Source organism: Macaca mulatta, chromosome 7, assembly GCF_049350105.2.
Source record: "Macaca mulatta isolate MMU2019108-1 chromosome 7, T2T-MMU8v2.0, whole genome shotgun sequence".
NCBI lineage: Eukaryota > Metazoa > Chordata > Mammalia > Primates > Cercopithecidae > Macaca > Macaca mulatta.
This window is the reverse complement of record NC_133412.1, coordinates 10,746,426-10,772,583: the sequence shown is the minus strand read 5'-3', so window position 1 is coordinate 10,772,583 and position 26,158 is coordinate 10,746,426. Positions and strand designations below refer to the sequence as shown.

At 40.1% G+C, this 26,158-nt stretch overlaps 1 protein-coding gene across 1 annotated transcript in view; it reads right to left on the bottom strand.

Annotated features, from left to right (window-relative positions):
• RYR3 (ryanodine receptor 3) overlaps positions 1-26,158 on the bottom strand; it is a 566,953-nt gene that overhangs the window by 280,345 nt on the left and 260,450 nt on the right. Inside the window, exons 11-15 of the mRNA XM_028850703.2 lie at positions 23,600-23,773; positions 19,455-19,576; positions 5,165-5,333; positions 3,687-3,822; positions 868-963 (exon numbers count right to left, since the gene is read on the bottom strand). Coding sequence (XP_028706536.2) covers positions 868-963; positions 3,687-3,822; positions 5,165-5,333; positions 19,455-19,576; positions 23,600-23,773 — 697 coding nt within the window. The remainder of the gene's footprint in view (positions 1-867; positions 964-3,686; positions 3,823-5,164; positions 5,334-19,454; positions 19,577-23,599; positions 23,774-26,158) is intronic.

The following is a 26,158-nucleotide window of genomic DNA, read 5'->3' as shown; positions in this document are numbered from 1 at the left end:
TAGTTGGCTAATAGCTTAATCAGTTTTATTAAGAAAATTCCTTTTGATTCTGTTTTTTACTCAATGTTTTCATAAATTAGCCTGAAATGTAATCTAGCCCATGAGACTGAGGCACTGAAGAAAAGAGAGGCTTAGGAAGATGTGTGTAGGTGGATGATCCTTGGGGAAACCTCTCTTGGCCGGTCTGTTAAAACACCTGTCATTTCTAGACTATGAGAAAAGCATCAAAACCCTCCAGCTTCAGCTTCCCCACGAGGGGCCTACAACTGCCATGTTTACTCATCTCGGAGGAAGCAAACTGCTAAGCCCTGCAGCATGGTCACTTCCCAATGACGACCACACTCTTGGCTCAGATTCTCCGTAAGTCATGAGGGGGGACTATAGATATGATGTGAAGGGTGAGTCAGGGGAGAGGGGTGAGTGGGGATCATTTTTCCTCTCATCCCTGTCACTCTTCACTCCTGCTTTTAGAACTATAAGAAATATAGTTTGGACAATACTGAAAAGGGTTTGAAAACCCAGAGAATAAGAATATAACAGGAGTTAGAAGGAGACAAGGATCACTGGGTGGGTGGGGTTGCAGGGGGGTGATTAATGGACCCAAGGACTAAAATGAAGGCACGGAATAACAACGAAGGCACAGAGTAAAAAATTATAAAGGACGGACTGTTGAAGTCTGGGTTAGAGTTGTTAAATAAAGTTGTACAGGTGCCAGGAAGCTTGAAGACTATTTCTTCTTAATTTTGAAGTAATGATTTGAGGATTGTTTACAATCCATTGGAAAAGATTCAACTTTGTTTTCTTTTTTACAGAAAGAAAAAGAAAACCCTTCATCTTTTCTAGTTATAGTTTCCTGTCAATTCTCACCTGAGGAAGATTCTAGTCTGTCCAATTTACTGATGAGCCAATCAAGGTTATTGGAGAATTGAGCGCAATTGTTTCTGTTTCCACGAATGAGAGCAGCTGCAAACAAGGAGATGTTTGATCACAGAGGTTCAAGGATATAATGATGCGCATGAGAACTTGGAAAGCTGTTGAACACTTCGCTTAGCAACTAAAAGGAACTGAATGCCAGTCTTACTCTACCTAGCCCTCTGACACAATTCTGCTTCTTTTTTCTTTTCTTTTTTTTTTTTTTTTAGAGACAGTCTCAGTCAGTCACCCAGGCTGGAGTACAGTGGCTCATTGCAGCCATGAACTCCTGAGCTTAAGTGATCTCTTGCCTCAGCCTCCAGAGTAGCTAAGACTATAGGCATGCACCACCATGTCCAGCTAATTTTTAAATTTTTTTTTTTTTTTTGAGATGTAGTTTTCACTCTTGTTGCCCAGGCTGGAGTGCAGTGGTGCAGTCTCAGCTCACTGCAACCTCCACCTCCTGGGTTCAAGTGACTCTCCTGCCTCAGCCTCCCAAGTAGCTGGGATTACAGGCATGTGTCACCACACCCAGCTAATTTTTGTATTTTTAGTAGAGATGGGGCTTCACCATGTTGACCAGGTTGGTCTCGAACTCCTGACCTCAAATCCACCCGCCTTGGCCTCCCAAAGTGCTGGGATTACAGGAGCGAGCTACCATGCCTGGAGTAAATATTTTTAATTGAGATGGGGGTCTCAATATGTTGCTCAGGCTGGTCTTGAACTCTTGGCCTCAATTGATCCTCCTTACCTCAGCCTCCCAAACTGTTGGAATTACAGGTGTGAACCAACACACCCAACCTCTTTCTATACTTAGAAAAACAAAAATCGAGTATTGGCTCACTTTACAAGTATTTCCAGAGAGCCTGCTATGTACCAAACACCTGCTCAGTTGTTCAGACTAGAGCAATGGGGAAGGGAGGGAGATTCCCTGCCTGCATCAAGCAGGCAATGGAGACAATAAATGCATAAAGTAATGAAATTACTTCATTGTGATAAGCAAGAATTTAATACTGGCTTGGTTACTGACTTAAGAACTCAACTTCTTGCAATGTTTTCTTAAATTTAGCTACAGGTTTATTATTCTTCAGTGCTAAAGGCAGGCATCCCAGTGAACACAGCTGGAAAGGTCGGCTATACACTAATGGATGCATAATAGCAGCATGTAACTATAAAATATCTAAAATATACCCCTATTTGACAGTGGTTCTTGAGGCATGGTCCCTGGATCAGCATCACCTAAGAATTTGTTAAAAATGCAAATTCTCAGGCCTCATCCAGCTTTACTGATTTAGAAACTCTGGGGGTGGGCCTCGGCATCTGTATTGTAACCAGCCCACCTGCGGATCCTGATGCCTGTTCCTACTTGAAAGCCACTGGCAGACAATATTGCAAAGAAAGGGAGAGAATTTGCTGTCAATTGAGTTTTACCAATCTACACCAAATAACCTTCTCTCCACAGGACAAAAAAAGAGTAGATGCAAATCTGAAAGAAGTCCATGTAAATTGACTAGCCCCCAAGTAGCTTGCCCTTCACATGATAGGTTTGAATTGGAATTTCACTGAGGCTGCTACATGGCAAATTTAGGATAAAGAAAGGTCTCCTCCAGGGCCTCAGCTTTGTATCTTCAGTCAGTAGAGGACACAATTCAAGTCTGAGCTCCTAACCTCCTTTTCAGGTCAGTTGCAACAAGGAAGTTAAGCACAAGAGTCCTGGAGTTACACTGCTGAGTCTCAAGCCATAGCTCCATCAGTTACTAGATGTGTAACCTTGGGTTATGAGCATCACATACATCGGTTTCTTCATGAGCGAAATGACAATAATAGTAACTAAAGTGAGTGTTGTTCTGGGGTTCAAAAGAGATACTTCACCACTCACACAAAGATTAATAATTGTTAGGTATTATTGTTAAAATCATGCTTATTGGGTCAATACAAAACACTAGAGTTTGAAGACACTTTACATGGTCATAAAGTGACAATCAATCAGTACTGTGGTAATCCAATCAGCTTGAACCCTAAGCTGGGGAATAGGTCCAGACTGATTTCTCTGGGCTCCCTTCTGGCCTAGTGAACTTTCTATGATAGATTTCCTCTCAGTGGGACATACACAGAGCAAAGCCCTGAAGTACTAGCTTATCACAGTGTCTGGGCAACTCCTGGCGGCCACCTTCTTGCATAGGCTCATACTGCCTTCTCTCAGCCTCCCACCCATAGGCAGGTGGCCTAGGCCTTCTGGATGGAACCTGTTGTAGCAGGCACCAGAACATCACTACACACTCCATACTGTGAGAAGATAAGCTTGTTGCTGGAATATTCTTACTTCCCACCTTTTTCTTTTCACCAAAATGAAATAAATAACAGGCCAAAGCAGTGGGAATCATGACTAACAAGTGGACAAGTGAGAGGGCACAGATTTAAGAGAATAACAATTCTTAAAGTGCAGGTGATATCTTTGCAGAAGTTTAAAACTGGAAGACATCGTAAATGTGCTCTAGTCTTGTTTCCTCATGAAAGGTAAGGAATAGAGGTTGACGGAGCGTAGGTGACTGTCAAGAGTTTCCCAGGTAGTTGCAGTGAAACTGATTACCATCTGCTTCTACTGGCTGCTACTAGTTAACAGAATGAACAGTTGGGTTAAAACTGAATGGCTAACAAAAGGCTTCTAAGGAATGAGGCAGTCCAAATATCACAGGGTTAATGGCAACTTAAAGACAATCTTGGGATTTCACATGGAAATCGTCCCAGGGAGAAGGCACTGTATGTGTACTTACCCAGCAATTTGTAGAGGAGGTTCAGAATTTCTTTCCAGGCCATGCCACTCTCTTCCCTTGCAATCCCTGCAAAGTGTGCTACGCTATTGTAGATATTTAAGCGGTCAATGCAATTTAAGACAAGAGCCAACATTCCCTGAGAAGGAGAGTGGAGGAAAATATAAACATTGCTGATTAAGAAAGCAGAATCCGTTTTGCTCTTTCCCTTCCTGTATCATTCACCTTTTAAAGCTGATAATGCCAATATGCAAATAAACCTTCATGATGCCAGTTGGGTTTTGTTTTTTTCCCTCCTAAAAACAAAATATGCATTTTTATGCCTGAGAGACCTAAATAGCATCCATTTGGAGAGTGAGTCAGCAGCCTCTTCTGACAGGTTGCCCCCACGTGCTTAACTCAATCCAAGGACATACTTAGGAAGAGGGAGGGTGAATGAGTTTCACAAAAACCTGCTTTTGGTCTGGTGTGAAGTGGTTCTGACTCACCCAGAAACAGCTCTAGATATAGTACCTATTTCTCTCTTAAATATCAAGTAAGTTCAAGTTCCATTCAGATGCACAAAACAACCATGCTTGCTTCCTACCTCCCCACCCCCCAAAAAAGGTGGGATTTAGAGACAATAACACTATCACCACTTTTCTAGCTAATTTGAAATACTACGCCACCCAGTAAAAATCTGTGCTAGCTGTTCTTAGCACATAGGAGGGAGATGGTAAATGGAATTTCAGTAGCCTTTAAGGCATTGAGAATGTCCCCGGGACCAAAGTCTAGTTAGATCAGAAGACTGAGCTGGGATGGTTTACATCCCATACCACTAACTTTGGAAATGCCCAAGCGACAAGCCCTGTGCCCACGTATGGCAGGTCCAGAAGTACAACCATAGCCTGTTGGCACTAAATCATCACGTCTCCGACTTTGGAAAAGGCTTGTGACTTGTCTGTGGTCATACACAGCCGGAGATGAAGCCAGAATGAGGCCCTGGGTCTCTTAAGCCCCAGCTGGCATTTTCCTCATGGCCAGGTCCCACTCCCAGTGACTCAGATGCTGAATTCTGACATAAGACTTAACATATTCTGTGTCTTTTAAACCAGCTTCTCAGGTATTCTAAATGTGGTAGAATCCAGGCATCTGTATTTTTCAAACAGGTTTCCCAGGTAATTCTAACATGCCCCAAAACTTGGGAATCACAGCCAATGTCATGCTCTCACAGCTGATATTTACTGAAAATGTATTTTTGATACACATGTGGCACTGAAGCTTTAAAACGTAATCTGGTTTGAACGTGCCAGCCATTGCTAATGTAACCAGGTTTGGCGGACAGGGAAGGTTGGCTTCCAATTTCCCAGCTTCCAAATCTCTCTTGTCCTCTGGCTCTCTCATAAACACGTGCATGCAGAAAGACAAAGCTAAGTTGCAGTCATAGGAATATTTTAGCTCTGGACACAAAGTGAATTTCAACTTTTCATTTTTTGACTTACCTCTTCCTTGAAAAGATTTTGTCTGTTTTTGAGTGAGCGGAGCTTGTTCTGCTTGTCTTCATGTCGCATCTCCTCCTCCGGGGGCTGGAAGTAGGCGATCAAGTCCTGTAGGGTCTGCAGGACTTCTCCTATAGGCAGGGTGATGGGGGCAGCTGTGCGATTGTTTCCGCTAAAAACCATGAGATTGACATGGTTTAGGCACCAGCCAGCAGCAGCGCCCTGATGAACACCCACTGGGTCCCACTCCTAACAGCCCCCCATGGTGCACCATGGGCTGCTTCCTTGGGCGGCCATTGTACCAGCAGTTACAAAATGAAGTTTCCCAGCTAACAGAGCAACAGAAGGAAATATTCACATTCAAGTTTAAAGCTATTTTCACAAACAAAGGGAAATGACTCCTTTTAGCACATTTATTTTCAAGCAACTTATAACTCATCCTGTTAATGTTACCATAATATTTCAGCTCATAGCATCAATGGGTATTCACTGAATGTGTAATCATGATTTCCCTGTAATCTAAAGAGGTAATTTCAATGGTGACTGTGACAGTGACTCTTCTATCTACAGCAGATGCTTCCCCTTCCATTTACCCCTGGTTGTCTGTCACACTTTTTTTTTTTCTTTTAAATAAAAACATTAAAAACATAAACTTAACCCATGATTCTTTTAAACAATCACACCTTCTTGGCATTGATTAATCATAAGGCTGAAAGGATTTCTATCACTGGGTCTTTGCCTCTATCTCCATGTTAGTTTTCTCTTTGTCTCTCCTCTTGCACCCCCCTCCACGTCTCTGCGTGTATTCTGAGATCTCTGCATGTGTTTTTCTCATCACGTTTCTCTGTACATGCCTGCTTTCCCTCACTCCATTTGTTGACGGTTCCTTTGCTTTCTGTATCTGTGGTCCTTTCATCTGACTTTCCTCTCTCTTTGTTCTCTATCACCCTCCTTTCTCAGTGTCCCCTATCTCTCAAACATCCTTCTTCTCTGCCTTGAGGTCTGTCCCTCTTTGTTTCTTGGTGTTCCCCAACTCCACGTTACCTGCCCTTCCATCTCTCTGTCCCTGTTGTATTCCTTTTCTGCAAGTGTCTCTCTTTTTCCGTTTTAATCTCTCCCCAATTTTTGTAATTAAACCCCTTCAACAGAGAGAATACAAAGCATTACAGATAACAAAATGACCCTTCTTTTCCCCATCTCCTTGAGGGGTACACCTGGGAGCCTCTCAGAGGGCAAAGGCTATGAAGAGGAAGGGGAAATGGACCCACCTCTTGTGGGTTTGCATCATTAGGCCCTGAGTGATTGAGAATTGGCTCAATGTGCAAGTAACATCACAAGAACTTTTTTTTTTTTTTTGTATCTTATTTTATTCTAAGTTCTGGGATACATGTGCAGGATGTGCATGTTTGTTACACAGACATGTGCCATGGTGGTTTGCTGCACCTATCAGCCCCTTACCTAAGCATTAAGCCCTGCATGTATTAGCTATTTTTCCTGATGCTATGCCTCCTCCTACCCCCCACCCCTCGACAGGCCATAGTGTGTGTTGCTCCTCTTCCTGGGTCCATGTGTTCTCATTGTTCAACTTCCACTTATAACTGAGAACATGTGGTGCTTTGTTTTCTGTTCCTGAATTAGTTTGCTGAGGATAATCATTTCCAGCTACATCCATGTCCCTGCAGACGACACAATCTCATTCCTTTTTATGGGTGCATAGTATTCCATGGTGTATATGTACCACATTTTCTTTATCCAGTCTATCACTGATGGGCATTTGGGTTGATTCTGTGTCTTTGCTATTGTACCTAGAGCTTCAGTGAACATATGTGCACCTGTATCTTTATAATAGAATAATTTATATTCCTTTGGATACATACCCAGTAATGGGATTGCTGGGTCAAATGGTATTTCTGGTTCTAGGTATTTGAGGAATTGCTACACTGTCTTCTATAATGGTTGAACTAATTTACATTCCCACCAATAGTTTAAAAGCATTCCTATTTCTCCACAGCCTCGCCAGCATCTGTTGTTTGACTTTTTAATACTTGCCACTCTGACTAGCATGAGATGGTATCTCATTGTGGTTTTGATTTGCATTTCTCTAGTGATCAGTGATGTTGAGCTTTTCTTCATATGTTTATTGGCCACATAAATGTCTTCTTTTGAGAACTGTCTGTTCACATGCTTTGCTCACTTTTTAATGAGTTTTTGTTTCTTATAAATTTGTTTAAGTTCCTTGCAGATTCTAGACATTAGACCTTTGTCAGATGGATAGATTGCAAAAATGTTCTCCCATTCTGTAGGTTGTCTGTTCACTCTGATAATTTCTTTGGCTGTGCAGAAGATCTTTAGTTTAATTAGATCCCATTTGTCAATTTTTGCATTTGTTGCATTTGCTTTTGATGTTTTTATAATGAAATCTTTGCCTGTGCCTATGTCCTGAATGGTATTGCCTAGATTTTCTTCCAGGGTTTTTATAGTTTTAGGTTTTACATTAAAGTCTTTAATCCATCTTGAGTAAATTTTTGTATAGGGTATAAGGAAGGGGTCCAGTTTCAATTTGCTGCATATGGCTAGCCAGTTCTCCCAGCATCATTTATTAAATAGGGAATCACTTCCCCATTGCTTGTTTTTGTCAGGTTTGTCAAAGATCAGATCGTTGTAGGTGTGTGGTCTTATTTCTGAGTTCTTTATTCTCTTAAATTGGTCTATGTGTTTGTTTTTGTACCGGTATCATGCTGTTTTAGTTACTATAGTCTTATAACATAGTCTGAAGTTGGGTAGTGTGATGCCTCCAGCTTTATTCCTTTTGCTTAGGATTGTCTTGGCTATATGGGCTCTTTTTTGGTTCCATATGAATTTTAAAGTAGTTTTTTCTTATTCTGTGAAAAACGTCAATGGTAGTTTAATGGGAATAGCATTGAATCTATTAACTACTTTGGGCAATATGGCCATTTTCATGATATTGATTCTTCCTATCCATGAGCATGGAATGTTTTCCATTTGTTTGGGTCATCTCCAATTTCTTTGAGGAGTGATTTTTAGTTCTCCTTGAAGAAGGCCTTCCCTTCCCTTGTTAGCTGTATTCCTAGGTATTTTATTCTCTTTGTAGCAAGTATTAATGGGAATTCATTCATGATTTGACTCTCTGCTTGTCCGTTGTTGGTGTATATGAATGCTTGTGATTTTTGCACATTGATTTTGTATCCTGAGACTTTGCTGAAGTTGCTTATCAGCTTAAGAAGCTTTTGGATTGAGATGATGGGGTTTTCTAGATACAGGATCATGTCATCTGCAAACAGAGACAGTTTGACTTCCTCTCCTCCTGTCTCAATACCCTTTCTCTCTCTCTCTTGCCTGACTGGCCTGGCCTGAACTTCCAACACTATCTTGAATAGGAGCTGTGAGAAAGGGCATCCTTGTCTTGGGCTGGTTTTCAAGGGGGAATGCTTCCAGCTTTTGCCCATTCAGTATGATATTGGCTGCGGCTTTGTCATAAATGGCTACTATTATTTTGAGGTATTTCCCATTAATACCTAGTTCATTGAGTTTTAGCCATGAAGAAATGGTGAATTTTGTCAAAAACCTTTTCTGTGTCTATGGAGATAACCATGTGATTTTTGTCTTTAGTTCTGTTTATGTCATGAATTGTGTTTATTGATTTGCATATGTTGAACCAGCCTTGCATCCCAGGGATGAAGCCATCTCGATCATGCTGGATAAGCTTTTTGATGTGCTGCTGGATTTGGTTTGCCAATATTTTATTGAGATTTTCACATCGATATTCGTCAGGGATATTGGCCTAAAGTTTTCTTTTTTTGTTGCATCTCTGCCAGGTTTTGGTATCAGGATGATTCTGGCCTCATATAATGAGTTAGGGAGGAGTCTCTCCTTTTCAATTGTTTGGAACAGTTTCAGAAGAAATGGTACCATCTCCTCTTTGTACCTGGTAGAATTCTGGTAGAATTCAGCTGTTAAGTCCATCTTGTCCTGGGCTTTTTTTGGTTGGTAGGCTATTTGTTGCTGCCTCAATTTCAGAACTCATCATTGGTCTATTCAGGAATTCAATTTCTTCCTGGTTCAGTCTTGGGAGAGTGTATATGTGCAGGAATTTATCCATTCCTTATACATTTTCTAGTTTATTTGCATAGAGGTGTTTATCGTATTCTCTGATGGTTGTTTGAATTTCTGTGGGGTCAATGCTGATACCCCCTTTATCATTTTCTATTGTGTCTATTTGATTCTTCTCTTTTCATTAGTCTAGCTAGCAGTCTATTTTATTAATTTTTTCAAAAAACCAGCTCCTGTATTTGTTGATGCTTTGAAGGACTTTCTGTGTCTCTGTCTCCTTTAGTTCCACAACCCTGATCTTGGTTATTTCTTGTCTTTTGCTAGCTTTTGGGTTTGTGTGCTCTTGGTTCTCTAGTTCTTTTAGTTGTGATGTTAGGATGTCAATTTGAGACCTTTTTAGCTTTTTGAGGTGGGCATTTAGTGCTATAAACTTCCTTCTTAATACTGCTTTAGCTGCATCCCAGAGATTCTGGTACATTGTCTCTTTGTTCTCACTGGTTTCAAAGAACTTCTTGATTTCTGCCTTAATTTCGTTATTTACCCAGGAGTCACTCAGGAGCAGGCTGTTCACTTCCCATGAAGTTGTGTGATTTTGAGTGAGTTTCTTGAATTCTAATTTGATTTTGCTGTGGTCTGAGAGACTGTTATGATTTCAATTCTTTTGCATTTGCTGAGAAGTCTTTTACTTGCAATTATGTGATTGATTTTAGAGTAAGTGTCATGTGGCACTGAGAAGAATGTATATTCTGTTGTTTTTGGGTGGAGAGTTCTGTAGACATTTATCAGGTCCACTTGATCCAGAACTGATATTGAGGTCCTGAGTATCTTTGTTAACTTTCTGTCTCAATAATCTAATATTGACAGTGGGTGTTAAAGTCTCTCACTATTATTGTGTGGGAGTCTAAGTCTCTTTGTAGGTCTCTAAGAACTTGTTTTATAAATCTGGGTGCTCCTGTATTAGGTACATATATATTTAGGACAGTTAGCTCTTCTTGTTGAATTGAATGCTTTATCATTACGTAATGCCCTTCTTTGTCTTTTTTGATCTTAGTTCGTTTAAAGTCTGTCTTGTCAAAAACCAAGATTGTAACCCCTGCTTTTTTCTGCTTTGCATTTGCTTGGTAAATTTTCCTCTGGCCTTTATTTCAAGCTTATGTGTGTCTTTGCACGTGACGTGAGATGGGTCTCTTGAATACAGCTCATGAATGGGTCTTGACTACTTACCCAGCTTGCCATTCTGTGTCTTTTAACTGGAGCATTTAGCATGGCTGCTTCTTGATGGCCAATTTCTAATGATCTCTCCTAGGCATTTATAGTATATTTGCTTATTCACCAACTGCTATATATTAATTTGCATACATGCTAAGGCAAGATTTTCATCTAGTCCCAAACAAAGCCTCAAAAAATTCTGAAAGCAATCAGGCTGTGAGGTGATAATTCCAATTTTGTATTAAAAATGCCAAATGCACGCAATGGGGAAGGAATAATGGGGGACTGTAAGCTTATTAGAGGCAGGGAGGCACATCAGTGTGTATTCAACTCCTGGCAGTGCCTGGCATGTTGCAAGTTCTCAGTTAGTGTTTGCAAATGACTACCTGGGATATTATTAGACACAAAAATAGTAGGGAAGAGAATGCCATGAGTACATGAGATGAAGCCTTGGCAGTATGAAACTCAATTCAATATGACTCCCCACTTCTGCGTTCAGTGAACACATTTTTCCTCAGTATTTCGGGCCGGCTCCAGAGCTTGCTTTTTGCTTTTTGTTTTTTGTTTTGTTTTGTTTTTTTTTTTGAGACGGAGTCTCGCTGCGTCTCCCAGGCTGGAGTGCAGTGGCGTGATCTCGGCTCACTGCAAGCTCCGCCTCCCGGGTTCACGCCATTCTCCCGCCTCAGCCTCCCAAGTAGCTGAGACTACAGGCGCCCGCCACCACGCCCGGCTAGTTTTTTGTATTTTTAGTAGAGACGGGGTTTCACCATGTTAGCCAGGATAGTCTCGATCTCCTGACCTCGTGATCCACCCGCCTCGGCCTCCCAAAGTGCTGGGATTACAGGCTTGAGCCACCGCGCCCGGCCTTGCTTTTTTTTTTCAAAACACTTTCATTTTACTAGAGACACCGAGGCTGGTCAAGAATAATTCTTTATATGATTGGAAAAGATGACAGCAAGAGGTTTATAGACATTTTTTGTAGCTCACTGAGGCAGCATAGGCACCATACAGGGAGTTGGACATTTCAGGTCTCAGCTTTGCCACTGGCATTATCAGTGTGATATCTGGGTTGCTGCTAGGCCTCTTATGCTTCCATTTAGCACCTGGAAAATAGGAAAGGTGCATTCTTTGATTGCCAGGGTCCTTCAGGTCTAATTTTTTGTCTGTTGGGCTCTCATTGCTGGACTACTTCATCTTGTCCCTTGAAGAAACATGAATATTATTGTCCTCTACTAGACTAGGGCAGATTCATTCCTTCCTCAAAAAATAAGACATATCACATGCTTGGCATGGGAAGCAATGGTGAAAACAGACATTACTTCTGGAAAGCATCATGGTGTTCATATTCTACTCTAAAAGAACCTCAGAGAGAAAAGCCCAATGTCCAGACATAAGTCAGAGCCTCAACTCAGAAATAACTACAACTGGCACCTATCCCTCCCCACCTTCTTCAACTCCCTATAGCCTGTCCCACTATATTCTTGGGCCTTTGCCAATGAATTCTTTTATTAAATTCAAGTGAGATCCCAGGTGATTCTGAATATTTATCATAACATAATGATTTATTTGCTGTCTCTCTTCTAAGGTTAAACTTAGAGGACAGCTGACAGTATCTTTTCCTCGGCAGAGTTTTTCAGACTCCTTAATCGATCACACTGTTCATTCTACTGGACAGTTCCCAGCAACTCTACAGAGGATGATGAGATAGCATGATGAAACTTTAACCTCTTCTTCATTTTTCTTTCTTGTTCCTTCCCTATTCCCTTAGCCTTAATGTGCTCCCAGAAGGCCACCCCTCCTCCTGGTTTCCATGCGCACACAGCATACAAAGTTGGTTTCTCAAAAGAGATGGGGAAGAAGAATCTACTTCCAAAATGTTTTTTTCTCCTTTACTGCCTAGCTATTAAAAAATCCAAATATACTATAACTTTCGCAGCCCACACCCCCTCAGCATTGATATTTTTTCATTAGTCCTCTTTTTCTAAAATATCCTGTGCCTGGAAGAATCAAGAATTTCCCTCTTGAGGGTGGGACCTAATAGCTGAGTAAAGAGCTCAGTAAATCCTTTCTCTCACAAAATAATAATAAAATTGGACAAAACCATTCAAAACAACAATCTCTGGACTCTGGAAATTGACTAAAGGCATGCAAAAAATCAAATATTTATTTTATTTTTATTTTTTATTTTATTGTTTGAGATAGAGTTTCACTACTGTTGCCCAGGTTGGAGTGCTATGGCGCGATCTTGGCCCACTGCAACCTCCACCTCTTGGGTTCAAGTGATTCTCCTACCTCAGCCTCCTGAGTAGCTGGGATTACAGGCATGCGCCACTATGCCCGGCTATTTTTGTTTTTTGTTTTTTTGAGATGGAGTGTTGCTCTGTCGCCCAGGCTGGAGTGCAGTGGCATGCTCTCGGCTCACTGCAAGCTCCACCTCCTAGGTTCATACCATTCTCCTGCCTCAGCCTCCTGAGTAGCTGGGACTACAGGTGCCGCCACCATGCCTGGCTAATTTTTTGAATTTTTTAGTAGAGACTGGGTTTCACCATGTTAGCCAAGATGGTCTCGATCTCCTAACCATGTGATCCGCCCGTCAGCCTCCCAAAGTGCTGAGATTACAAGCCTGAGCCACTGTACCTGGCCTATTTTTGTATCTTTAGTAAAGACAGTTTTCTCCATGTTGGTCAGGCTGGTCTCCAAACCCCGACCTCAGGTGATCCACGTGCCTTGGCCTCCCAAAGTGCTGGGATTACAGGAGTGAGCCACAGCACCCGGCCCAGTGTGTCTATATATGTATGTGTGTGTGTGTGTGTGTGTGTGTATGTATGTGTGTGTATATATACATATATTTTTTTAATTTATTTTTTTTTAATTTCAGTGTTTCAGCCTGTTGATGCTTCCATGTCCCTCCCCCTACTGCCTCATGGCGAAACAGCTCTGATAGGGCCGAGTAGGCAATGTGCAAGGCCACACACATGCTCAGGAAAAACTGGAGAGGACCCTAGCTATCTACTGCTTCCCACACAAGCAGAAAACAAAATCCAGCCACACATACAGGCCCGTCAGCAAATGGTCACAGGCTTGTCTTGTAAGAAATACTAAGGGAAGTCCCTCAGGCTGAAAGAAAATGACACCAAACAGTAACTAGAATCCACGCAAAGAAATAAAGAACGCTGGTAAAGGTAACTATGCAGGTAAATACTGGAAGCAATATAAAAATACATATCTTCCTCTTTTGTTCCTGTAATTGATTTTAAAAAACTCCATAAAATAATTATAAAACAATGTTGCTGAGCTTATAACTTATGAAGATGTAATACAAGTGGCAATATTATCACAAAGGATTAGGCAAAGAATGGAAAAATGTTAATGCAAAGTTGCTTTATTTGTTAAGTTAGTATTAATTTGAAGTGCATTATTTCAAGTTAAATATATATTCAATTCCCTAGAGCAACCACTAAGAAAATAACTCCTCGGCCGGGCAGTGGCTCACGCCTGTAATCGCACCACTTTGGGGGGCCAAGGCAGGCGGATCACGAGGTCAGGAGATCGAGACCATCCTGGCTAACACGGTGAAACACCGTCTCTACCAAAAAACAAAAAATTAGCCAGGCATGGTGGCGGGCACCTGTAGTTCCAGCTACTCAGGAGGCTGAGGCAGGAGAATGGCGTGAACCCGGGAGGCGGAGCTTGCAGTGAGCCGAGATTGCGCCACTGCACTCCAGCCTGAGCAACAGAACGAGACTCTGTCTCAAAAAAAAAAAAGAAAAAAAAAAAAGAAAAGAACTCCTCAAAAAAGTATTTTTAAAAACCCAAAATAATTAAAATGTTACACTAGAGAATATTTAACACAAAAAAAGGTAGTAAGGGAGGAACAGAGGACCAAAAAATAAATAAATAAATAAATAAATAAAAGAGACATAAGAAATAAATAGCAAAGTGGCAGACATAAATCCAGTTATCTAAATAATTACATTACTTATAAATGGATTAGGCATACCAATGAAAGGGAGAGATTGTCAGACTATTTTTAAAAATCAAATATATGTTGTCTACAAGGGACACACTTTATATTCAAGGACACAAATAGGTTAAAAGTACAAGGACTGACGACAACATGCCATACAAACAAAAAACATTATCTACACATAAGACACCTGGAATGGCTCTGTGAAATAGACTTAAGACAAAAATGTTCATAGAGAAAAAAAGAAAAGAGTTTAAAATTACAAAAGGGCAAATTTATCAGAAATATACATCTGTTATAAACATATAAGCACCTAACAACAGAAACCAAAATATGTGAAGCAAAAACTGATGGAATTGAAGTAGAAGATAACAATTCAACAGTAACAGAAACACCAATACCCGATTTCCCACCAGTTAATGTAATAAACCATATTAACAAAGGACAAAACTATATGTTCATATCCACAGACCAAGAAAAAGCATTTGATCAAATCTAATGCTCATTCCAGATAAAAGCTCTCAACAAACTAGGAATAGAAGGGAACTTCCTCTACCTGATAAAGGGCATCTACAAAAATCCTACAGCCAAAACCACACTTAATGGTGAAAAACTGATGTTTCCTGCCCTCTCCCCACCCCCACCTTAGATCAGGAACAAGACAAGAATGTCTGTTCACATCACTTTTATTCCACATTGTAGTGGATATTCTAGCCAGTACAATCATGTAAGAAAAACAAATAGAGGGCATCCCTATTGGAAAGAAAAAAATAAATATCTTTTTATTCACAGAGGACATAATCCTGTATGTAAAAAATTCTAAAGAATCCACCTGCTCTCCAAAAAGCCCACTGAATAAATAATTTCCATTAGGTCAGTGACATAAGTCCAATATTTCTAAAACTTAATTTCTATATACCAGCAGAAAATAATCTGAAATGAAATCAAAAAATGATTCTATTTGTAGTAGCACCAAAAAGAATCAAATACATAGGAATATATTTCATAAAATAAGTGCAAGACTTATATAATAAAAACCACAATATCTTCCTGAAAATAATTAAAGAAGAATAAATAGACATATTATGTTTGTAGATTGGGAGACTTAATATTATGAGGCTAACAGTCCTCCAAAACGATCTCTAGATTCAATTTAATACCTATGAAAATTCCAGCAGAATTTTTTTGGACAAAAATAAACTCACCCTTAAATTCACATGGGAATACAAAGGACCCAGAAGCACCAAAATAATTTTGAAAAGAAGTACAAAATTGGAGCATTCACTCTACATTATTTCAATACTTACTATAGGTACATTAATTAAGACAGTGTTATTTTTGAATAATGACAGGCATACAGATCAATGGAAGAGAACTAAGAGCCCAGAAAGAAACTCTTACATTTATGATCACTTGGCTTTTGACAAAAGTGCCAAGGTCACTTGATGGGGAAATGTTGTCTTTCCAGAAAACCGTGCACGGAAAAATCTGATATCCATATGGCCACATACAAAAATATTAATTTAAACGTTTACCTCATACTATGCACAGAAATAGACTCAAAATGGATCACAGACCTAAATGTAAACGCTAAAATTCTGAAACTTTTAGAAAAACATAGAGGAGAAAATCATGATGATTTGAGTAAAGAGTTCTCAGGTATGACACCAAAAGCACAATCCATAAATATGTTAAATTGAACTTAATCAAAAATAAAACATTTGTGCTTCAAAAGACACCATTTTAAAAAAATGAGAAGAAAAGCCAAAGACCAAGAGAAAATATTTGCAAATCATAAATATGGCAAAAAACTCATAATCAGAAGATACAAACAACTCTCAAATTTTAATTTTAAGACAAATGACCCAATTTGAAAAGGCAAAATACTTAATTACATTTTACCAAAGAAGATACATGAATGGCTAATAAGCACATGATAAGATGTCCAGTATCATTATTCATTCTGGAAATTCAAAGTAAAACCACCACGATAATATCTACTAGTATCATAGCTACTAGTATGGCTACAATCAAAAAGTCAGATAGTGACAAATGGAGGAAAAGATGTAATGAAAAGAAACTTCAGACATTTCTAAGAGAAATGTAAAATGGTACATCCACTTTGGAAAACAGATTTTTCAGTTTCTTATAAAGTTAAACATACCCAATTGAATAAATAAAACATGGTATTTATATAAAATGGAATATTATTCAACCTTAAAAAGGAATGAAATCATGTTACGTGTTACAACATGGACAAACCTTGAAGATATTTTGCTAAGTGAGATAAGCCAGACACAAAAGGACAAATACTATGTGCCTCCACTTATATGAGGTACTGAGAATAGCTAAATTCATAGAAGCAAAGAGTCAGTAGAAGTTATAAGGGGCTGAGGGAGAGGAGAATAGGGAGTTCTCGTTTAATAAATACAGAGTTTCAGTTTGGGATGATTAAAAAATGTGGAGATGGATAGTGGTGATGACACTAAACTTAAAAATGGCTAAAATGATAAGTTGGATGTGATATATATTTTACCACAATAAAAATATATCAAAACATTATACAAATTTATATATGACTCAACAATTTCACTCCTATTTACCCAAGAGAAACAGAAACCATATCTGAAAACTTTTACACTAATATCCAAAAAACATTATTCTTAGTAATCAAAATGGAAACTATCAACTGTTCATCAACTAAATGAGTAAAATGTGATATATATGCATCTCTATCTATATAGAACTCTCCCTCTACACACACACACACGCGCGCGCGCGCACACACACACACACACACACACAAAGAACACTCTGCAGCAATAAATAAGTGAAGAAACAAAATAATAAGCTTCAAAAATATAATGCCAAGTGAAAAGGCCAGATTCAAAAGACAACATATTTCATGATTTATTAATGTATTAAATTGAGACAGAAAGCAGATTAGTGGTTGCCTAGGGCTGTAGGTGGCAACTAGAATAAACTGCAATGAGGAGATATTTTTGGAGGGATGGAAACGTTCTAAAACTGAACTGCAGTGATGGTTGTAAGGCTCTGCAAATAAATATATGAAAGCTGACTGAATTGGCCAGGGATGCTGGCTCATGCCTATAATGCCAACATTTTGGGAGGCTGAGGTGAGAGGATCACTTGTGCCCAGCAATTTGAGACCAGCCTGGGCAATATAGTGAGACACCATCTCTACAAAAAATTAAAAAAATATTGGTGTGATGGTATTTATGCGTGGTCACAGCTACTCAGGAGGCTAAGGTGGGAAGATTGCTTGAGCTCAGATGGCGGAAAGGCTGCAGTGAGACCCTATCTCAAACAAAAAACAAACAAAATCTCATGGAACTGTACATTTAAAAGGATGAATTTTGTAATATGTAAATTCTACCTCAATAAAGATGTTTAAAAATAATTTCCCCATTGTCAGGCACATAACTCCCACTGACTTTTTAAAATAACAACTTAATTGAAATACAGTTCACATATCATATGATCACCCATTTAAAGGGTACAATTCAAAGGTTCAGTAGCTTTGGGAATATTCAGAGTTGTGCAACCTTTGCCATGATCAGTTTCAGAACGTTTTCATCAGCTCTCCAGAAAGCTTTACACAGTAGCAATCACTCTCCCTTTCCCCCAAGACATCGCAGCTTCTGCCTCTTTCTACTTCTCTCTACTTCTAGGTAGAAAGAAGGTAACTCTTCCTACTTCTGCCTCTGCTTTTTTCCTCTATAATCTGTTCTGGACATTTTGACCATGTGAATGGAGAAACATCCCAGGATAGCAGTTCTCAACTGAGGCTGATGTCAGAATCACCTAGGGAGCTTCAATAAAATACCGGCATTTGGATCCAACATCTGCAGATTCTGATGTAATTGGTTTAAGATGTAGCCTGGGCATCAGGGTATTAAAACCTCCCCAGATAAATCTAGCATGTGGCCAAGGTTAAGATCTCTATTGTAGGGCAGTCATGTTTAAACTTTAGTATGCATCAGCATCACCTGGAGGGCCTATAACAATATGAGTTGCTGGATCTTATTCTGAGGGTATCTGATTCAGTGGGTTTGAGGTAAAACCTGAGAATCTGCATTTTTTAACAAGTTTGCAAGTGATGCTGATGCTCTGGTCCAGGGATGCACTTTAAGAATCTTGGGAGATGTCAGAACAGCAAGATGGAAGGAACCTGAGCCCCAGTAGCTAGGCCACCTATTTTCCTTAAACCACCTACCTACTTTATATTATTACCTAAACAAGAAGTAAAAGTTTACTCTGAACTGCAACGGCAGCCCAGCCTGTTTCCTAATACACATCCCTTGGACTGCAGTCTTTCAACAGCAAGAAAAGTCAAGATCTAAAACAAAGTTCTCATTTCATGCAAATTCACACATGTAATTTACACCCCTTGGCTTTCGAGAGATTTTCCTACAAGAGAAGAATGATCTTGGAACACTGCACAGTTTACAACAGAATCAGTTTCTCATGGTAATTGGTGAGAACAATCCACAGAGTTCTGTTTTGGAAGCATTATTTAGACTGGAGGGATTATGATCCAAGCAGGCAGTTCAGTTAATTTTCTCATTTAAGCCACAGCCACAGTTGGGTAACCCAAGCTTCCAGTGCAAAGCTACTTTGATCCAAACCATAGCAGCAATTCTAAATGATGGAGAAACCCTTCCTACATAATACATGGGGAGTGTATCAGTTCCTCTTTGCTGTTTTTCTCTTTACACACAAATATAAAATGGACCAATGCACTCCAGCTCTTTTCACTTAATTGTCATGCAAAGATCTTGGATATTCATCCCTCCAATCTGAATAACTAATGGAGCTTGGGCATTTGTTGAGCAAAGGGTGAAGCTAGTAGGAGTTCACCTGTGTAGGAAATCTGTTTCAGCCTCAAGCTCTTGATGGTAAAACTCTTTGCTGGTGTATCATTATTTCCTGAAAACATTCACAGTATCAAAAAGAGGTGGGTGGTGGTGTTGGAAGGCCACAGAGTCAAACTCACTAGGTAGAGGAGGAAAGGAGCTAACATACCTGACAAACTGGCTGAATAAGGCTGTAGTGTTCCGGATGATCCGAGCAGCCTGGGACTCCTCACGCTGGCATCTCTGCAGTGTTAATCCATCATCCATGTGGCCTTCCTGATGGAGTATGACCTACCCACGTGGCAAGGGACAGAAGCTCTAAGGTTACAATTATTCCACATATGGGCAGTCAACATTTCCCACAGTATTTCCCTCATCCCTCTTATTCCTTTCTCCAAATAAGCTCCCCTGCGTCCATTTTGAGAATGGGACATTAGCAAAGTTATTGCACCCATATGCCCTGTTAGTGACATGTGCATCATTCCTTAGACACAGTGCTTTGATGAAAATGAAATTTTATGTGCCACCATGGTATGAGTTATGACACATTCCTCAGGCCTAGATTTGAAAGGGTGATAACATATCTCATAATTGATTTTTCTCTTAAAATGAACATGGAATCTTACCCTTGGAAATGGGAAAAGTCACTGTGTTCCAAGTCTCTTCCTCCAGAGATGAATTGAAGAAAAAGACAATGTAAAGCAAAACCCTGTGCTGGGATCAGGCTTGGTTTCTCGACTGAAGGCCAACTACACTGAGTTAGTTAACTGTAGGGCTGGGGAAAGCAGCTCAAGGTGGTAGCTGGCTTCTCTTGGAGGCTAGAGAGCCAATTTGAAAGCATGGGCTCTGATATCAGCAGACCTTTGTCTAGTCCTGCTATGCCACTTACCAGCTGTGTGACCTTGGGCAAGTTACTTAACCCCCATTTGCTTTGGATTTCACCATCTGCAAACGGACTTATCTTAGAGGGTTGTTTGCAGGATTCAATGATTTACATGTCATCAACTGGCATGGTACCTAGAATCTAATAGGTGCTCAATGAGTGTTTATTATCAGAGGCAGTATAGTACTGATGTTAGACCAGTTATCTGGAAGCTAAGCATATGTACTTGTCACTAAGGACACCATGACACAATTTTTTTGGGAGGGGCTACCCACTTTTTATGTGGAGGTCAGTGGCTTTTTCCCTTAAAACGATCAAGTGGGCCAGGCGCGGTGGCTCAAGCCTGTAATCCCAGCACTTTGGGAGGCCGAGACAGGCAGATCACGAGGTCAGGAGATCGAGACCATCCTGGCTAACATGGTGAAACCCCGTCTCTACTAAAAAATACAAAAAATTAGCCGGGAGTGGTGGCACACGCCTGTAATCCCAGCTACTCGGGAGGCTGAGGCAGGAGAATGGTGTAAACCCGGGAGGCGGAGCTTGCAGTAAGCTGAGATCCGGCCACTGCACTCCAGCCTGGGCAACAGAGCGAGACTCCGTCTCAAAAAAAAAAAAACAAAAAAAACAAAAAAACAACAACAACAACGACAAAAAAAAAGATCAAGTGTGTTAAGTGAGACAGTTTGATCCTGGTTCAAGTCGAGGTCAAATCCTGATCCAAGTTCCTTGACATGGTTTCCTCTTGATGGAAGTAAGCAAAGACAGACAATGTGTAGATCCTGGAAGTCTACATGTCAACACGGACAAAACGTGTGGCTCTAGAAAGTATCTATAGAATAAAGATTGTTGGCCTCTCTCATTTTTAGCTTAAAGAAGCAACTTATTTTCCTTTCCATGTGAAAAATCTTTTCCTTGCTTTTTATTATTTTGAAGGTACTTCCTGATATGATGAATTAGAATTCAGTCTTGTTCATTTTTGAAACAAGACTTTGCATCCCATCTGTATACTGCAGTGTGAGCATTAGCAAAGGACACTGTTACCATTGGAATCACTAACTGTTAGAAAATATTCCTTTGTCAGAACACCTCAGCAACTGGTTAGCAATGCTGCATTGGGGTTTAGTAATACATTGCCACTACGTTTACTTTGGCCTGGGTCCCAGATTTCTGGTCCTTAAAGACCAAAATTCTTAGGTTTTGCTTGTTCAGATAACACCTTTAAACTGGCCAGCCAAATGAGAAAGTAATGAGAACTGGGGGGAGATGCAGTTGCTAGAATGTTGTTATTATGAACCCTACTGATCTCAGCAGCCCAGTTCCTAAGGTCCTTCTTTCTCTCGGAGAAATCTTACAACTGAAGAGCAGGGAGAAGAAGCCTAAGGTGGGAATAGGAAAGAGGGTGCTTTAAAGTGGCTACTCATCAGGTGTTTCATTGTGTTTGTGCTTGATTGGTTTCTGTTGATTACTGTTTTGTTCATTTCATAAAACACGGCACAGATTCAGACATCCTTTGTATTTTTAGAGAGGGCACTTAACATGCTTCCTAGGAAATGAAGCAGCGTCGCCCTGTCGAGAGCTGAGCACTATCGCACCAGCTGTGGAGAGTTCATAAAAGCACCTCCCCAGTTCACACATACATTCTAACAGTTAAATGAATGTGCGGGCTATGGTCCTAGAAGAGAAAGGCATGGACAGGTACAATAAGTCAACAATGCGAAATGAGATCTCTCCACATTTGCAGAGTCCTTGGAGTGTGTCCCTGCCCACCCAGAGTTACAGCCCAGATCCACAAATTCTACTTTCTTTAAATGCTACCAATGCCTTAGTAGGTCTCAAAAACTGTAGAGGCTCTAGACGGTATTACTGTACTCTACAGAGGATTGAATTTTCTTCTGATAGGCTGGTAAGAGTAGAGGATGAGTTTTTGGCATTTATTTTCCATTTGTTCTTATTTCCAGCGTGTAGCCCTCATTCCCGGGGTGTAGCTTTTCTGAAGCTCAACTGAAAGCCTACTGTATTTCCCAGGGTCATTCCAACTTGTCACACCCTGAACCCTGACTTGTATATCCCTAGTACTGTCATAATGTCAACATCTCTGCTTTGCTCTTCATGATCACAGCAGTTTTGCGTTTACTATTTTGGCTTCACACCCCATCCACGGTCAGCTTAGGATTCTAGAGGAAACTGCATGTAGAATTTTAGGCACATGTTTTTGCAGTTCTCTCTACTCTGGACTCTTGGACCCTTGAGTTCCAGAAGCCTTGGCTGAACCTATGTCTAATCTGACTCTTTAGCACAACTGAGCTAATGCAAGATCCCATTCCCTAGTTCTGCAAATCAGCAAATGTGCTGAGGGGGAAAACAAAGATGAAGGTGGGCTCACCTCAGTGCACGTACATTCTGTGTGCAATATTTTGTGCGTATGTTTTGGCTGGCTTGGTTATTGAAACCTTCCATTTTTTTTGAAGGTACTGTATCCAGCCTGTGCAGCTGTTTTCAGAGGAAGGGTTGGTCTCATACAAGCCAGATTATGTGGCCTCTTATTTATTGTATTTTCTATCCCCTCTTGATCACTTCATTTCGCCTTTTCTAGATATCTTCCTAGTCTGTGTTCCCTTACACAAAATTAAGATATTACCTTATGTTCATTCTCAACATCCTTTCTTACCATAACCTGCATTCTGGAAAACTTTTCATCATGACTACCTTAGGCTGCTATACCTCAACTACAGAGCACAGTACCTTCCAGCACCTTATTCTGGGACTAGTTGACTATTTAAACCCATATTTTATAAGGGTTTTTCAGGGATAAAAGCATCACATCCTTGACATCCATTACTTGGTTCCCACCAAAAGAAACACTGTTATGGCAATTGACTTTCTGGTGGAAAGATGCTGCATGTACCCAAGCTAGTTTTTCTCACTGGAGCAGGCTGTGATGCACCACTCAAATCAAGATACAATCTGTGGATACTGTCATTCCACAACATCTCTTCTTTCTGCCAGTGGGTTCCTGTGGGCTTGTTATTATGCAATCTGCGTTCTCTCTGTAGAGATCTATTTAGTCTTTTATGAAAACTGCACAATAACTCAATTATCCACTGAAATGAAGGGAGCAATGATGTGGATAATCCCAACATAGCAAATCACCAAAAGCCATTTAGATAGGGTTTCAGAGTGCATTAAGCACACCATCTCCTCCTTACAGATTTTCTGTGTATTTGGTTTTTTCCCCCAGTGAATATGGGGTCAAAGTATCCACATTAGGCTGAAGTATGGAAGAAACTGTGTACAATCTATCACAAAATAACTCTTCTGAATAGTAAGAAGTAAATCACAATCACATCCACCTGATTCTCAGAATCACTTCTATTGCCTAGTTGCTTCCAACTCAGGGTAAAACAACTGTAGACAGACATTATGACTCTCACCTTTCTTTTCAGAGGTCCCAGGCGGGAAGTTTTGGCATCTTGTGCTTTGTAGGTCACCCACAGACCACTGGCTATATGCTGTACAAAGCAGACAGAATCTCCATACTTGATTTCCGGAACTCCCATGCCTTCTATGTCTCTCTTGTGACTGGAATCTAATTTCTCCTTGAGTTCCTAAATCATACACAAACAGAAACAAACATAGGCATTACTGATTAAATTAGAAGCTCAATATACAAAACGAATCACCTGTGAGAAATTTGTAAGCCAGGCAACTGGTTACCAAAATAATCACGATGTGCCTGTCAAAGCCAGGATTTCAGAAAGACTTGCTTCCCTTATCTCTTGTTAATTGTAAAATCAATGGCTTTCGAGTTCTGGTTACATCAGTGATTATTTAAATCCACGGGTAAAGGGGACACCTAGTAAGCCCTCTCTTTTGTTCTGATTTTGTGTAATTCTTCACTATATTTTCTACTTTCCTCATCCTGATTTATATACCTTAATAAGTAACCCGTTACTAGCCAATTAACTTATTTCCAGCAAATGACATCTTCCATAATTGTAATGGTTACCTGTCACAAAGCACTCACTCAGAGGCTTTCATCCTATCTATTGATTTCATATAAAAATTTCTTATAAAAATCTGCAGAGAAAGGAGACCCTTTGAGTAGACAGGGGTTACTAACATGGCTTAAGCTAATGTAGTAATTTGTGTATCAGTCTCTTAAGGCCTCCTCAGTGGTGTGTTGTAGTCAAGCGGTTTCATTCTTCAGCTGTCACTGTTTCACTGCCTATTCTCCAGTGTGGAAAAGGGACTTCCTGTGCATCAGGTAACAACACAGTGACAATCTGAAGTACCTGTCACAATAGCATGTCATGAGGTAGCCCTCTGATGCATGGTAACTTCTTCCCCTCCTCATCAATCAGGGCCTCTGTGGTTCTATTCTGAATGGTTATACCCTATTTCCATTTCTTTCCTACATCTTGCATTAAATTGCTCATTTGTAAAAGCCATTAAAGAGGAAGCAATTTGAACTTTTACAGAATAAAAAATGGCTGTTACCTGTTTGCAAAAACGTTTTTCTCTCTGTCTCTCCCTCTCCCTGCCTCCCTCCCTCCCATCTCTCTCTGTCTCTCTCTTTTTTTTCTTTTTGAGCCCAGAGTCTCACTCTGTCACCCAGGCTGGAGTACAGTGGTACAATCTTGGCTCACTGTAACCTCTGCCGCCAGGATCAGGTGATCCTCCCACCTTACCCTCCTGAGTAGCTAGGACTACAGGTGCAGGCCACTACACCTAGCTAATCTTTTGTTTGTTCATTTATTTATTTATTTATTTATGGTTTTGCTTTCTGCAGAGACAGGGTTTCCCCATGTTGCCCAGGCTGATCTTGAACACCTGGGCTCAAGCAATCCACCACCTCGGGCTCCACATTTTTCTCCTCCTTAATAGTGGAACAAACAGCAGCACATGTATTGAGTCATTACCACGCTCAATATAATGTTCTAAGTTCTTTACACGTATTAACTCTCCATAGTGGCCTCTGATGTAGCTACAAATGCCATTCCAGTTTTACAGATGAGAAAATGAAGGAGGTAAATTTGCCCAAGATCATTCCGGAAGTAATGACAGGAAGTCCAGCTCCAGAGTCTGTGCTTTTCTCCTACTCTAAACTACTCCTCACCCTTCAAAACCCTGCTCAGAGGTTATCTCTGTAAAGGCAGAGTCAGTCTCTCCTGCTCTTCTTCCCCAGCAGTCTCACTGCTCTACTGGGCACTTAGCACATCACATGTAAAATGTGTTTCTTTATACGACATTTTCTTTTTGTCAGGCTATGAAAAAAATCAGGGGCACAGGCCAAATTTCAATTAACTTTGGATTTATAACAGAAAATTCAACACCTATCAATTACTTAATGGACATATACTGAGAGAATATATATAGCTGAGCAATTTTTTCTTGTACGTTTATTTTTCATTTCAGCTCTTATTTTCCTTCAAGCTTTCATTATTTCGCACATTTAAAGGATCACTTGGAGCAATATTAGTACAAGAAATTTCTTTTTCTTTTAAATGTGTGTGTTGAAACATTGGCTGGATTATTAAATATGACTTCTTTACTTTTTCAAGCAGCAAGATAACATCCAAGGATAAGCATGAATTTTTCTTTTGCAAAAAGATTATTGCCAGAAAAATATATTTCTGATTTTGTAACATTAGCTAATAGGATAATAGTATTTGATATATTGGGATTTTCTTTACAGGCAATTCATCAAGAATGCATTTATTCTATAAAACAATGGATACTTGATTTTCACTGCAGCAATATTCACAGCTCTAGAGACACTCGAGCCAGTAACAGAACTGAAAAGATGCCAAAATTCTCATCTCTAGTCTGCTCTCTCACCGTAGCCAATGCAGGGGTTAAAATTATGCACACCACAACTGTTAAATATGAATAATTACATTGATTTCTAATAGCTCCTGATTAAAACAATTCATATTACCCAACTATCAGTTAATATAGTAACTTCATTACTTTCTTGCCTTTCACTTAAA